The sequence below is a fragment of the Oncorhynchus clarkii genome, chromosome 26, assembly GCF_045791955.1.
Source record: "Oncorhynchus clarkii lewisi isolate Uvic-CL-2024 chromosome 26, UVic_Ocla_1.0, whole genome shotgun sequence".
In the NCBI taxonomy this organism is placed as follows: Eukaryota; Metazoa; Chordata; class Actinopteri; order Salmoniformes; family Salmonidae; genus Oncorhynchus; species Oncorhynchus clarkii.
The window spans coordinates 24,722,821-24,736,819 of record NC_092172.1 but is presented as its reverse complement, the minus strand read 5'-3'; the positions used below and the strand labels follow the sequence as shown (position 1 = coordinate 24,736,819).

Here is a 13,999-nt window from a genome sequence, read left to right as displayed (position 1 = left end):
CCCCGAGCTGACAAGGTACAAATATGTTGTTCTGCTCCTGAACAAGGCAGTTAACCAACTGTTCCTAGGTCCTTATAAATAAGAATTTGTTCTTAACTGACTTGCCTAGTTAAATAACAGAACAGCCTGGTGGATACAGGGCCGGCTCTAGCCTTTTGGGGGCCCTAAGCATAATTTGGTTGGTTTTACAACTACTTTCCTGCAATTCTACACATTTTGCCATGACTTATACCATGTTAATATGATATCTGAGGAAGAATGACTAACAAAATCAATTGAGGTCCCCTGGGCATGTGCCCTGTTGTGTGCCCGGTCGGTAATTCGACCATGATTAAGATAAGATATACTTTATTAGTCCATACAAGATGGAAATTAGTCTTCTGTTTTTATCCAACCTGAAATTACAAGAGAAAAACTGCTGATGCACAACCAAATTCTGAAATTGCACCTTGTGTTTTCTACTATTCTAACTCTCAACAGTGGGTCGGGGGTCCCCTAGCTATTGCGGGGCCTTAAGTGGTTGCTTATGTCGCGTATACCTGGGGCTGGCCCTGGCTGGACTGTAATGAGGACACAGCCTGATTCTGTGAGTGGTGAGCAGTGAAAAGCGATGCTGTCTTGACTGTGGGCTAGCTAGCAGCAGACTGGTGGGTCTTCGCATCACAGAGAGGGGAGTGGTCTTTTGGACAGCTCAGACATTTCCATCATTGACCGTAAGTCATTTTCTCTCGAGACGCAATCATGGCAGCCTATTAATAATGATAGGATCATCTTAATGTGGGGGAGTCTGGAAAATACTTTAGCAGTTGTGAGCAACAAGATGATAAAACACACTGTAGTCTTGGCAAAACAATCTCATATTACACTAACCACCATCATTAAGTATTAACTAAAGAATACGATCTTTGATCCTTTCATCCTCGCTCTAACCATACGTTTGAATGTTTTAATCAAGGAAAAGCATGATGGATTTAATGGATTTGCATGTCCACTGAAATCCACATAGTTAGGCCAAAGAGGAGTCTTTCAAAAGTTAAGAAATCCTAAGCCCAAAATTCTAATGAAAAAAGCTAACTATAAATAGAATTTCAGCAAGGCATGAACTGAGGAGCACTTAAAACGTGCCAACTTTAGCACCTAGAGGCTGACCAGCAGTGATTCATTTGTATCAAAAGACCTCTCACATATATTCCCGTCTAAAAATGTACTGGATCAAAAGTGAATTCCTTGCCCTTCCAAGTGGTTGCAGTTCTCCCTTGATGAAAAGAACCAAGCTGGGTTACTTGTTCCATCCCAAGAGATGATATCATCTTTCCTTCCTGAGAGAAACACATTTGCTCTCAGTAAATCTTATTATTCCAGTGAATCCTGCCCCACCACCCCACGGATGCATTCCAAATGGCATCTTATTTCCTACAAAGTGTATTAATTTTGACCAGAGCCATACGAGCCATGGTCCAAAGAAGTGCACTATACAGGGAATTGGGTGCCATTTGGGATGCACAATCTCACTCCAATAGACTCATTCTGGTTCATCTCTACAGACAGTATCCTGATGAGTCTTCAATCAGATCAGAGTGCTGTCTGGGAGAATTCCCTCAATACCTGCAGGATTAAGACGCTGATTGTCTGGCTGCTGTCCTGACAATGCTGGAGGGTGATCCTGCTCCCAGGAGGTTCTCCTGAAGACAGACATGATGTAATCACTCTGCCTGCAGCGTGTAAACCTCTCTTTACCCTGGAAATGCTGCTCTGCTGCTGGCCCCTGTCTCATGTCAAGAGCACACATCACTTTTTTCTTAACATTACCAATAAAGGATAACATTTTTGCGGGACTAGTGGTGTTTTTCCCCCCTTTTTTCTGCAAGTAAAAATTATGTGATTACTACTCAACTTTAGGGGAATGGTGTAGTTCATAAAAGTTCCAAACATTATGAACTACTTCCTTACTTTATTTGGTATTGTGATGCTTGTTTTTGATTAGCCACACATATGGGACCAGGGATTTATTTTAATAGGTAAATCGGCAGCATTGCTTTTAAGGGGAGCCCCAGTCAATCAGTGGTAAGTGTTTTGTATGTGTTGAAGTCATATGTTATTGTCGAATAACAGTAGTTCGACCCCCTCAATGCATTTGGGGTAATAGTCCCAAGTGGCAGTTTGAGATCAGTTCATGGCTGTTTCTGGAGAGAAGTTGGTATGAACAGCGATTGTCTGCCTGACAACATGAGGGATTTCCGTCTGTAGGTTAAAAGTCTCCTATGACTGTGGGTTGATACACTTCCACAAGTCCAGAGCCATTAGGGTATGGTAGGGCCCAAACTGCAGTCTAGGGACTGGATCTGAAAGACAGAAATAATACACTAAATACGGTTGTTGAGGGACAATCGTCTTCATTTGTGTGTTTTCAAGAGTACCACTCTCTGGTTGTTATTTCATGAGAGCTCTTAGATAATAGCTGGTACAGTATATAAAACATGGCCTAATAAGTGACAAGGGCATTGTTGTTACCTGTTTTTACTCCATCCACCATTATAGGCATTCCCCCAGCCGTTTTGTTCTGTCTTGAATTCTACCTGATTCTACCTGATCCTCCTCTAATAAAGGTAGTTGTGTAACACAGCTTCCAGTCTAGCTGTTTATTGTCACTCTCACACCATAAAGTGCTGGCTTCATTGATTGTCATAATGTGATGTAGTCTGCATTGAATTTGTCCAATGTGTCTTTTTTCTGTACAGTGTTCAGTCTTGTCTCCCTGCTGTGCTTCCCTCAGTGAAGCTTATTGATTTGATTCTACTCATGGAACAATCAGGCAACAATGTGCTGCATCATTTTTGGTCCTGGGCACATTTTAAGCCTTTTGTTCCTGGGGTCTGCGACCTTTCAGGTAACAGACGTAAAATGAAACATAACAGGATAATTATGTGACACCCCTGTGAACTTTAGTCAACAATGACAGTGGTAGACATGGGGAAAAACAGCCAGTGTAAAAAATACACATAAATGAAAGGACTTTTTGACGTGAAGCAGTCCATGAAATTGAAGTTTGGAGAATTGAATGACTTTCTTAGTTCTTTTTGAACTGTGGGGGGGAAAAAGGGAAAGTGGATTGTTGTACCTCCCTTTCAAAGGTACTGAACCCGGCAATCAAACCATGCCTCATACGTTGGACATATGTTGGCATTTAATGCTGTGCAGTTGGAGCTTATGTGTTAGCCATGGTAATTGGGAGGTATCAGCGGTATTAACTGTTTCTGGTCTCCCTAAAGCCCTGTCCATCCCCACAGCACGGCAAATGTTCAACAGCTTACATAGTGTGTACCCAGAGGCCGGGACTGTAGGCTGGTACATTGAATGTGAAAGAGCCATATAGAAAGCATCAAAGTTTTGTCTTGTTAGATGTCTGCATTGTAAATTGCACATCAAATATATGACAATTTTCTGCCATGTCCTGAGTGGGGAAAACAATGAATGAAAGAAAGTAATCAAATGATCTGGAAAATACACACTGCTCAAAAAAATAAAGGGAACACTAAAATAACACATCCTAGATCTGAATGAATTAAATATTCTTATTAAATACTTTTTCTTTACATAGTTGAATGTGATGACAACAAAATCACACAAAAATGGAAATGGAAAAAATTATCAATGGAAATCAAATGTATCAACCCATGGAGGTCTGGATTTGGAGTCACACAAAATTAAAGTGGAAAACCACACTACAGGCTGATCCAACTTTGATGTAATGTCCTTAAAACAAGTCAAAATGAGGCTCAGTAGTGTGTGTGGCCTCCACTTGCCTGTATGACCTCCCTCCAACGCCTGGGCATGCTCCTGATTAGGTGGCGGATGGTCTCCTGAGGGATCTCCTCCCAGACCTGGACTAAAGCATCCGCCAACTCCTGGACAGTCTGTGGTGCAATGTGGCGTTGGTGGATGGAGCGAGACATGATGTCCCAGATGTGCTCAATTGGATTCAGTTCTGGGGAACGGGCGGGCCAGTCCATAGCATCAATGCCTTCCTCTTGCAGGAACTGCTGACACACTCCAGCCACATGAGGTCTAGCATTTTCTTGCATTAGGAGGAACCCAGGGCCAAACGCACCAGCATATGGTCTCACAAGGGGTCTGAGGATCTCATCTCGGTACCTAATGGCAGTCAGGCTACCTCTGGCGAGCACATGGAGGGCTGTGCGGCCCCTCAAAGAAATGCCACCCCACACCATGACTGACCCACCGCCAAACCGGTCATGCTGGAGGATGTTGCAGGCAGCAGAACGTTCTCCACAGCGTCTCCAGACTCTGTCACGTCTGTCACATGTACTCAGTGTGAACCTGCTTTCATCTGTGAAGAGCACAGGGCGCCAGTGGCGAATTTGCCAATCTTGGTGTTCTCTGGCAAATGCCAAACGTCCTGCACGGTGTTGGGCTGTAAGCACAACCTCCACCTGTGGACGTCGGGCCCTCATACCACCCTCATGGAGTCTGTTTCTGACCGTTTGAGCAGACACATGCACATTTGTGGCCTGCTGGAGGTCATTTTGCAGGGCTCTGGCAGTGCTCCTCCTGCTCCTCCTTGCACAAAGGCGGAGGTAGCGGTCCTGCTGCTGGGTTGTTGCCCTCCTACGGCCTCCTCCACGTCTCCTGATGTACTGGCCTGTCTCCTGGTAGCGCCTCCATGCTCTGGACACTACGCTGACAGACACAGCAAACCTTCTTGCCACAGCTCGCATTGATGTGCCATCCTGGATGAGCTGCACTACCTGAGCCACTTGTGTGGGTTGTAGACTCTGTCTCATGCTACCACTAGAGTGAAAGCACCGCCAGCATTCAAAAGTGACCAAAAACATCAGCCAGGAATCATAGGAACTGAGAAGTGGTCTGTAGTCACCACCTGCAGAACCACTCCTTTATTGGGGATGTCTTGCGAATTGCCTATAATTTCCACCTGTTGTCTATTCCATTTGCACAACAGCATGTGAAATGTATTGTCAATCAGTGTTGCTTCCTAAGTGGACAGTTTGATTTCACAGAAGTGTGATTGACTTGGAGTTACATTGTGTTGTTTAAGTGTTCCCTTTATTTTTTTGAGCAGTGTATTAATTTTTTAAAAGTTATATCGAGTGCCATCTCTCCCCATAGTTACTATTAATGTTTTAACTGGAAAGGAGCAAGAGAGATTCTTAAGGTATTCAGTGTTGTGGTGACCTCTGTGTAATCCAACTTGGCACTCTCCTCATTGGGTGGGAGGGGACATGAAACACTATGTATGTTTTCCTTTTTTCCACAGGCATCTGTTGTGGCTGAGCAGTTCTTACAAGCACAGTTCTAATCCTGATACTGCCTAGCATACATGACAGCAGAAAGAAAGAGAGCTCAGCTAGTCCTTCTCAGCAGCTCACCTCGTCTGCAGACATGAATGACATCAAGTTGGCTCTGCTGGGCAGCGAGGGAGCAGGGAAGTCAGGTAAGTGTCTAAATTAATAATGTATGTATTTGCATCATTAAGTATTTCTTTAACTGCCTAGTTTCTTGTATTTGACTGTAGAGGCTTGCAAGGTCTCCTAAATGAATAGAACAATTGAACTGCTTATTTCTATGCTTTGCATACGAACGTGTAATTTCCCTCACTGTAAACAGTGTAACATTCTACAGAGTAGCCGTGACCAGAGGGAAATGATCACCTAGACAGATAGATAGAGATCGCTGCATGAGCTCCAAGCACAATGTTTTTAGATCATAACTCTAGAAGAGGAATGAAGTTGCTAGATTTATGTAAGGTTTTGGAGAGAGGAAATGAAGATTGATGGTTGGAACATGCGTCTAATTGATGAGGAATTATTTTTCTTGTAAGGCAGGGGAAAGTGCGATCCCTCAGGCTAACTGGAACATGTTCACCCAAGGTCTCTTGAGAGAGAGAGAAATGATACTGTGGTAGAAACTAATAAAAGTAGATGCAGGAGAAAGCCCACTGCAGTGTTCAATCCACATGGAGGGGAGAGTGGCGAAGTGCACAATAGGAAAACACCATGACTGAACAGCCCTGTTTTAGCTTACCAAACAACTGTTCAGGGTTCCACTACTAAGACCAAAGTATCCAAGCCTAGATTCAACTATTTGTTGTTTATGTTCTTGTTTCCTGTATATTAATACGCCTGTCTTACCCACGTCACATTTCTCCCTCTCCAGCTGTTCTGGTAAGGTTTCTGACAAAACGTTTCATTGGAGAGTATGCTTCCAACGCCAGTGAGTACACAGATTTCTCACCCATATTTAATGTAGGGTAGTAATGTTTTTACAATGTCATATAGATATGCTCTCAGGACATAAAAATGCAATCTGTTGTATTCACAGTTACAGTCTGTTGCTACTGGCTGTTCACCAATGTCGTCAACTTAGGGAGTAAAACGTTTTATTACTTTATTACCCCTGGGAGTCTGACATGAATTGAAACACACATATTGCACAGTACAAGATCCACCAGGAAGTTAAGTAAAGTTCACACAGGCATTTTAATTGTGAGTGAATTTTAAGTAATCCTATACTGATTGGACTATTCAAATGATTCTTTAAGTTCACATACAGTACATACACTATGTGTTAAGACATGTTTTGATTTAATGTGATATGCTTTGCCGAGGGTGACTTATAATTTCTGAATGAAGTCATTGGCATGTTGACTTGTTCCCATTAGTCATCACTTGTTTAACATGCTGGAAGATGGCTGCATTTGATGTTACAGTTTACACAGGTACCCCTGTACCTGTGTAGGTACCCATATGTACTTCAGACCTTTCCCTTAAATGAATTAACTCAGTTTACTTCATCAGAAGAATCATGGCCTGGATGTTTGAGGCTTACAGTAATCATTATTTCATGGGAGAAGTCTGTACATTACTATTTACATCAGATTTGAACTATTGCAGATTTTCTATTACAATAAGTATGCTTTGAACTTGTGTTACAGACTCCTTATACCGTAAAAGGCTCTCCATCGAAGGAAGACTGTTACACTTGGAAGTATTTGATCCGTGTTCACAGGTATCTGATCTGTTCCCTGCATATATTCATATATTTTTAGCTCATGCCTAACATAGTAGTATCTGATGGCATACGAAATATATTGTATGTTGTGTTCTGATGTGATTTATGATATTCCCCTGTAGCTCAGAACACACTGTACACAATGAACAGCCCATGGAAAGCTGAGACAGGCAGCACTAGAACATGTTGACTGCTTATGCAGCTGCATATGGTACCCTTTATTCCCAAACGTTGGGTTTTATTATGATTCCCCCAGGCTCAGGTAACAGGATGTGCCTTGTTTCATCTATTCACTTTTTAGGGTCTGTGTGAGTGGTACTCTGCATTAGGGGTTCCCAAACTTTTTCACTCGGGCCCCCCTTCCAGCATTGGGGAACATACCGCGCCCCCCGTGTGTGTGCACACGTGCCACATCTATTTCTATGGGCACAAGCACTGTTCATGACACAAACTGTTCACACCTCTCTTGTTGGTGGAGAGAATTTTGCAGGTTTATAGCTTATTTCCTGCAGTTCTACACATTTTGTCATGGGGTGCAAAGAAAATGTAACAGTTTTAAAGCACATTTTCTTGCAATTCTAATGTGTCTAATGCCTTATGTGTATTCGTGATATTTGAGTGACAAAAAGATTACAACAATATCTATGGGTTAGAAAACATTAGCTGACATGGGCTAGTTGATCTGGACATTTCTGACAAGTTATAAATATCTCTCTAAGGTATTCAATGACTAACATGACAAGAGGAATACTGATGATGCACTACCCAATTGCACCTTGTGCATTCTACTATTATACATTTCAGGAATAAGTTTAAAGCCAGACTGAGTCCCCCCCCCCCCCCCCGCCGACCCGGGGCGCGCCCCACAGTTTGGGAACTACTGCTGTACAGTACATGTCTTTCTCTGGTTTATTTCCTGTTTTATGGGACAAAAGAAGTTATGCACTGTTGACATGCCTTTGACTTGCCCCCAATCCCTCTTTCCCCAAAACATGTGTACTGTAAATATTGGACTATAAATCATGCCTTCCTGTATTACACTTATTTATTATATTCTACTGGACCATTTATTTTATGTTCATATTCTTAACTTTTGTTGTTGAGAAGGAACCTGTAAGTAAGCATTTCGTTGGACAGTGTATACCATTTGTATCCCGTACATAGGACTAATAAAACTTGAAACTATAATTTCTAAGGGTCAGTGCTATCCAGGCTCCTTTGGACAACCATACCCTAAACCCTAACCTTAACCCCTACCCTTACCCATAACCATAACCCTTACCTAATCTTGTCCATTTGAAAATGTCAACTTCAATGGCGTAGGGGACATCCCAAGGATTCCAGATAGCATGGACCAATTTGTAAGCTCCTGTTGCAAGTCTTTTTCAAGTTGACAAGATGGCGCTGACAGACACAGTTGCCCCGTTTCTAGCTCCTAGACAACTTTGTATAAGCACTTTGCTGCACCTGCCATAACACCTGCAAGTCTGTGTACGCAACCAATACACTTTGATATGATTTAAACACATGCTTATACTCAACAGCTTCATCTCCCACTACTTTTCTCATTTTCCATAGTTCTCTGAGGGGTGAGGCTACCTAATAAAATTAACCTCCATTAAATAGTTTAAAGGTTTTGCACAGTTACCCTATTTCCTGTAAAGACCAACGCTGGAGATGAGAAGTAGGTATGGGGAGTTAACATTTAATCAGGAACAGACAGGTAACACAACAGGACCAGCGTCAGCACACGGGTAAACAACGACAATTAATGCTGAAGTAGGGAACAGAGCGGGGAACCAGACAGATATAGGGGAGGTAATGACAGTGGTAATTGAGTCCAATAATCGCTGATGCGTGTGAGGGGGGAAGGCAGGTGTGCGTAATGATGTTGGCAGGAGTGCGTAATGCTGGGGAGCCTGGTGCCTTCAAGCGCCAGGGAGGGGGAGCGGGAGCAGGCGTAACAGTAGACAACCCATCTAGGGGCGACACCCAGCATCCCACCTGGGCGAGACTGACAGGCCGGCCGAACCACAGGTGCTGGACAAGCCGGCTGGACGTAAACTCCCAACGAACCGGCTGAGGCATAGGAGCCCGACAATCTGGCTGGGGCCTGAAAGCTTGTCGATCCCGCTGAGGCGTGGGAGCACGACGAGGCCCGTCGTGGGATGAGCGTCTTCCGAGCCAACCGGGGCAAGAACCTCTCGAGCAAGCTAGAGCATGACAGCCCAACGAGCTGGCTTAGGCACCCCTGGTTCCATCGGTGGTGCCCCCCCGGGCCCGATGTCACCACCAACCCGGAACACCAGCACTCCCCAATGCTTCGTATGATGGCTTCAACATTCTGTAAAGACCGACGCTGGAGATGAGAAGCAGGTACAGGGAGTCAACATTTAATCAGGAACAGACAAGTAACACAACAGGAGCAGCATCAGCACACCGGTAAACAATGACAAACGGCAATTAATGCTGAAGCAGGGAACAGAGCGGGGAACCAGACAGATATAGGGATGACGGAGGTGATTGAGTCCAGGTGAGTCCAATAATCCCTGATGCTTGTGACGGGGAAAGGCAGGTGTGTGTAATGATGATGGCAGGAGTGTGTAATGCTGGGGAGCCTGGCGTCTTTGAGCGCCAGGGAGGGGGAGCGGGAGCGGGAGCAGGGGTGACAATTTCCCATGTAAAATAGCCTTTGAGTGACCAAAACATAATGGGGCGGCAGGGTAGCCTAGTGGTTAGAGCATTGGACTAGTAACCGAAAGGTTGCAAGTTCAAATCCCCGAGCTGACAAGGTACAAAATCTGTCGTTCTGCCCCTGAACAGGCAGTTAACCCACTGTTCCTAGGCCGTCGTTGAAAATAAGAATTTGTTCTTAACTGACTTGCCTAGTAAAATAAAGGAAAAAAATAATTCATAATATTTTTCCCATTAGTTTACATAAGTCAGATAGGATGTGTGAGGATGTGTTTGTGATCTGTCCACCCCCTGTCCCCTGCCCTGTCAGAGTGGAGAGAGCAGATGTATCCTGGAAGAGCCGGTGGAGTGGGCCGATGGATTTATCGTGGTGTACAACATCAGCGACCGAACGTCCTTCCTCAACGCCCAAAACATCCTATGTCAGATCAAAGATGCCCGCGGAGAGAGCTGCAAGGGGTGAGTGACTGTGACCTGCGACCCAGGGCCTGATGCCTACCGGAGGGAAGGGATTGGGCTTTGATGAATTAATGATTCCCATTCCTGGACTGATGTTTAGGTACAAACCATTTAAAGTGGCAGATTCCAACATGATTTTAACATTGACTTCTATTTTCTCTATGGTACAACAAAGTGAACACAAAAGGCAGCTGTCTGTGATAGAAGTGTAGGCTTTTCCTTCTCAATAAACATGTTTTGTAGGATTTACAACCTCATGGCTCGCCATAGTTAATTATATGAGTAAATTATTTCTCATGCTCAATTGAATTTGCCCCAGAACGGCTTGTATCCAATTTTCTCAGAGGCGTTAATTAAAACATGATTAAATACTAGAGGAACTATTGGGATTCCACTGGACATTTGTTACAGGACTTTAAGTGAAAGTAGGTTGCAGCCAGTCGACGGACACTGTGTGGAAGAGTGAGCTGGGACAGCTTGAGATGATAAAGACTCACATATGGCTCACAAAATGACATGGGTGGTCAGGCCTAAGTTGTGTAGCGGGATTTTACTTCAGCTGGGTCCTGATGGTTTGACACTCCACGAAATGGATGTGAAGCAGAAGTCACCCTCACTGTATATCAAAAGAGTACTTTGGGCGAGGGTCTGTCTGCATTATATAAACTCTTTGTAACTTCACTGAAGCCACCACTTGGCCTACTTGGTTCGTTTTCCTTTGATACTTTGGGCTGCTTCAATAAACATTGCACTAGTTTACAAAGCCTTACTAATTCAGACGAACGTGATGAACGTCAGATGAAATTCATGATGAATCAGCAGAAACACATATTTTGATAAAGTTTATGGTCATTTTAAGGAAAGTTTAAGGGAGATTTTTGACCATGCTGTGCCTGTTTTGGACAGAGAGATGGACAAGATGGACATCCCAATCTGCCTGGTGGGGAACAAGCAGGACCTGTGCCACGCCCGTCAAGTGTTTGAGGAGGAGGGCCGTGCCTTGGCTCAGGAGCACAGATGCCACTTCCAGGAGGTTTCTGCAGCAGAGGACTACCTGGAGATATCCAACCTCTTCACCAAGCTCATCCGCCACGTCATGGATCACCTGAAGTACCGGGCCGACCTTCGTCGCTACAGTGGCTCTAAGTCCATGGCCAAGCTCATCAACAATGTCTTCGGCAAGAGGAGGAAATCTGTCTGAAGGTGGGGTGCTCATGTGGACGTTGATGGGATGTTTGATCGGGATGACTTGTGTTTATATAGACATGTTGTGGACGCCTAGGTTGTTGATTCTGATGAACACTTCTTGGGACAGAGACAGCTCTGTAAGTATGAATGACATACGTCCTAGTCCAGACTTTACAGTGGTGGAAAAAGTACTCAAATGTCATACTTGAGTAGAAGTAAAGATGCCTTAATAGAAAAGTAAAAGTGAAAGTCACCCAGTAAAATACTACTTGAGTAAAAGTCTAAAAGTATTTGGTTTTCAAATATACTTAAGCATCAAAGTAAAAGTATTAATAATTTCAAATTCCTTATATTATGCAAACCAGATGGCACAATTTTTAAATATTGTTTTATTTACGGATAGCCAGAGGCACACTCCAACACTCATTAAATTACAAATGTGGCATTTCTGTTTAGGTGGTCTGCCAGATCAGAGGCAGTAGAGATGACAAGCAATGTTCTCTTGATAAGTGTGTGAATTGGATCATTTTCCTGTCTAAATGTAATGATTACTTTCAGGTATCAGAGAAAATGTATGGAGTAAAAAGTACATTATTTTCTTTAGGAATGTAGTGAAGTAAAAGTAAAAGTTGTCAAAAATATAAATAGTAAAGTAAAGTACAGATACCCCAAAAAACTACTTAAGTAGTTCTTAAGTCACTTTGCCATTCAGATCTTCTTATGTTTTTATTTTTCCTTCTTGATATTCTAAATCCCATGTTGCCAGTAGAGTATCCTTCAACGCTTAAGTTCCTTTCTAATTCCAAACTATTTAAGGAAAATTACTTTCCAAAAGTTGTTTCATGGATCTAAGAGCACAACATATTTGAGCTTGCATCAAGGAATGTGCACCAATGTCTTAACGTACATTCCACCTCTGAGGGGGCAGTAATAAGGTGAGAACTACGGGTAAATTGGCTCACTAACAACATCTTCACAAAAATCTCTATTGAATTTCTGTTGTGGCAGTATTACATGGGCTGTTTCTAATTTTAAGCTGTAACAATGGGTAAAATTGCTTTTCCGTGGACAGGAACGTAAGCAGCTGGTATATTCATTCCTTACATAGTAGGAAAGGAATGTGCAGCTATTTGTTTTGCATGTACATATTCTGATGATTTCCTGTATTCAATGTGTTTGCTGCTGTATTACTTTGGATAGTATGAGCAAATGTCTGTGATTGTGTTATGCATAAAATCAAACATTCCCTCTCATTCTTGATTCTAGTTGAAAATTACCCACTGGGCACAGATGTAAATTCAATGTCTATTCCACGTTGGTTCAACGTGATTCAACCAGTGTGTACCCTGTGGGTGATTATGCCTGGTGTGGACCAACTTGCAATTAAAGAGCTATTTGGGGGTATGAGTATTGTGTGAATTATTCAATTAACTAAATAATGTCCCATTTGTATTATGTGGTTTAAAGTCAATGATTCAGCTACGCTCCAATAGTTTGTTCTGGTGAAACACCTTGCTTTTTTTCATCCAATAATTATGTTGAATAGTGCTTTGAATATGAATCAAATGTAAAACAACCCACAATTAGCATACCAGTCCTTGCTTTGGAGTCTCATTAAAACCGACTGTTGGTAGGGTAATGTGTATACAACCCAGCTCAGACCTGCAAGGCTTAACTGCTGTGCTTGGAATTTAGGGTACTGTTTGCATGTGATCAGCCATCTCATCTAGTAATCATTATATTTGAAAAGAGCAGAAAACATTGATTTAACTCAGCTTGTAATGTCTTTAAATGTCTGTCCAAAATGTTATCCCCACGTTTGAAATGCTGTTTCAGTTTGGCTCAGTTCTTAATAAGGAATTTAATATCACAATAATATTTTGTCTTTTACATTCTGTTGTATTTAGAAAATGTGGTCAAAAGTATCTGCCAGCATCACTCTTTCAAATGTGCAACCATAATTAATGGTTACAATGGACAGTCCAAAAACGGCCAAAATGCCCAAACAGTGGAAGCTATTAAAGTGGGGGACTCAAAGGAGCTCTGGAATCTAGTAACACTTACAATCTGTTTGATGATCTTGCCTTTACTTTTAAGATTAATTAAAAGTTGTGGTCATGCTAGAGTAACAGGGATTGCATTTTGTCAAAAATAATGTCACTATAATAGTCAGAAACTGCCAACTTGGCATTTAGGTAGGTCTAAAAATGTGTACTGCAAGGAGGTCCAAATACCACTATCACATTTAAACTATACCGTTCCCTCCTAAAGCTGATAATTGGAAATATGCATTTTTGAATTTTACAAAAACGGAATCGCAACAAAATAAACATATTGACGCCAATAATTTAGATATCACTTCTCCACTAGATGGAGACTAATCACCATGTAGACGGATAGGCCACCCTGTGACGTCTGCGGACGTAAACTATAGTGCTTTTCAGTTTGATTCACCATAGTCGTAGACTTTATTCTTATCTTCATGAAATGTGTGAAAAGAAATAGGTTTACTATTCAAAACATGTATGACAATTCCTATACCTTAACAGCGATACATTAATTATGTATTTCTATAAGAATATACATTTCCTTTAGCAGAGCATTCAAATGA

The 13,999-nt window shown here is 42.5% G+C and overlaps 1 protein-coding gene across 1 annotated transcript; it reads left to right on the top strand.

The window, feature by feature from the left end:
* Positions 1 to 5,318: 5,318 nt before the first annotated feature.
* Positions 5,319 to 12,790, top strand: LOC139384972 (ras-related and estrogen-regulated growth inhibitor-like protein). The gene is made up of 5 exons (XM_071129931.1): positions 5,319 to 5,470; positions 6,193 to 6,249; positions 6,971 to 7,044; positions 10,052 to 10,200; positions 11,107 to 12,790. The coding sequence occupies exons 1-5, from the start codon at positions 5,419 to 5,421 to the stop codon at positions 11,399 to 11,401; spliced, it is 627 nt and encodes a 208-aa protein (XP_070986032.1). The 5' UTR covers positions 5,319 to 5,418; the 3' UTR covers positions 11,402 to 12,790.
* The last annotated feature ends 1,209 nt before the right edge of the window (positions 12,791 to 13,999 follow it).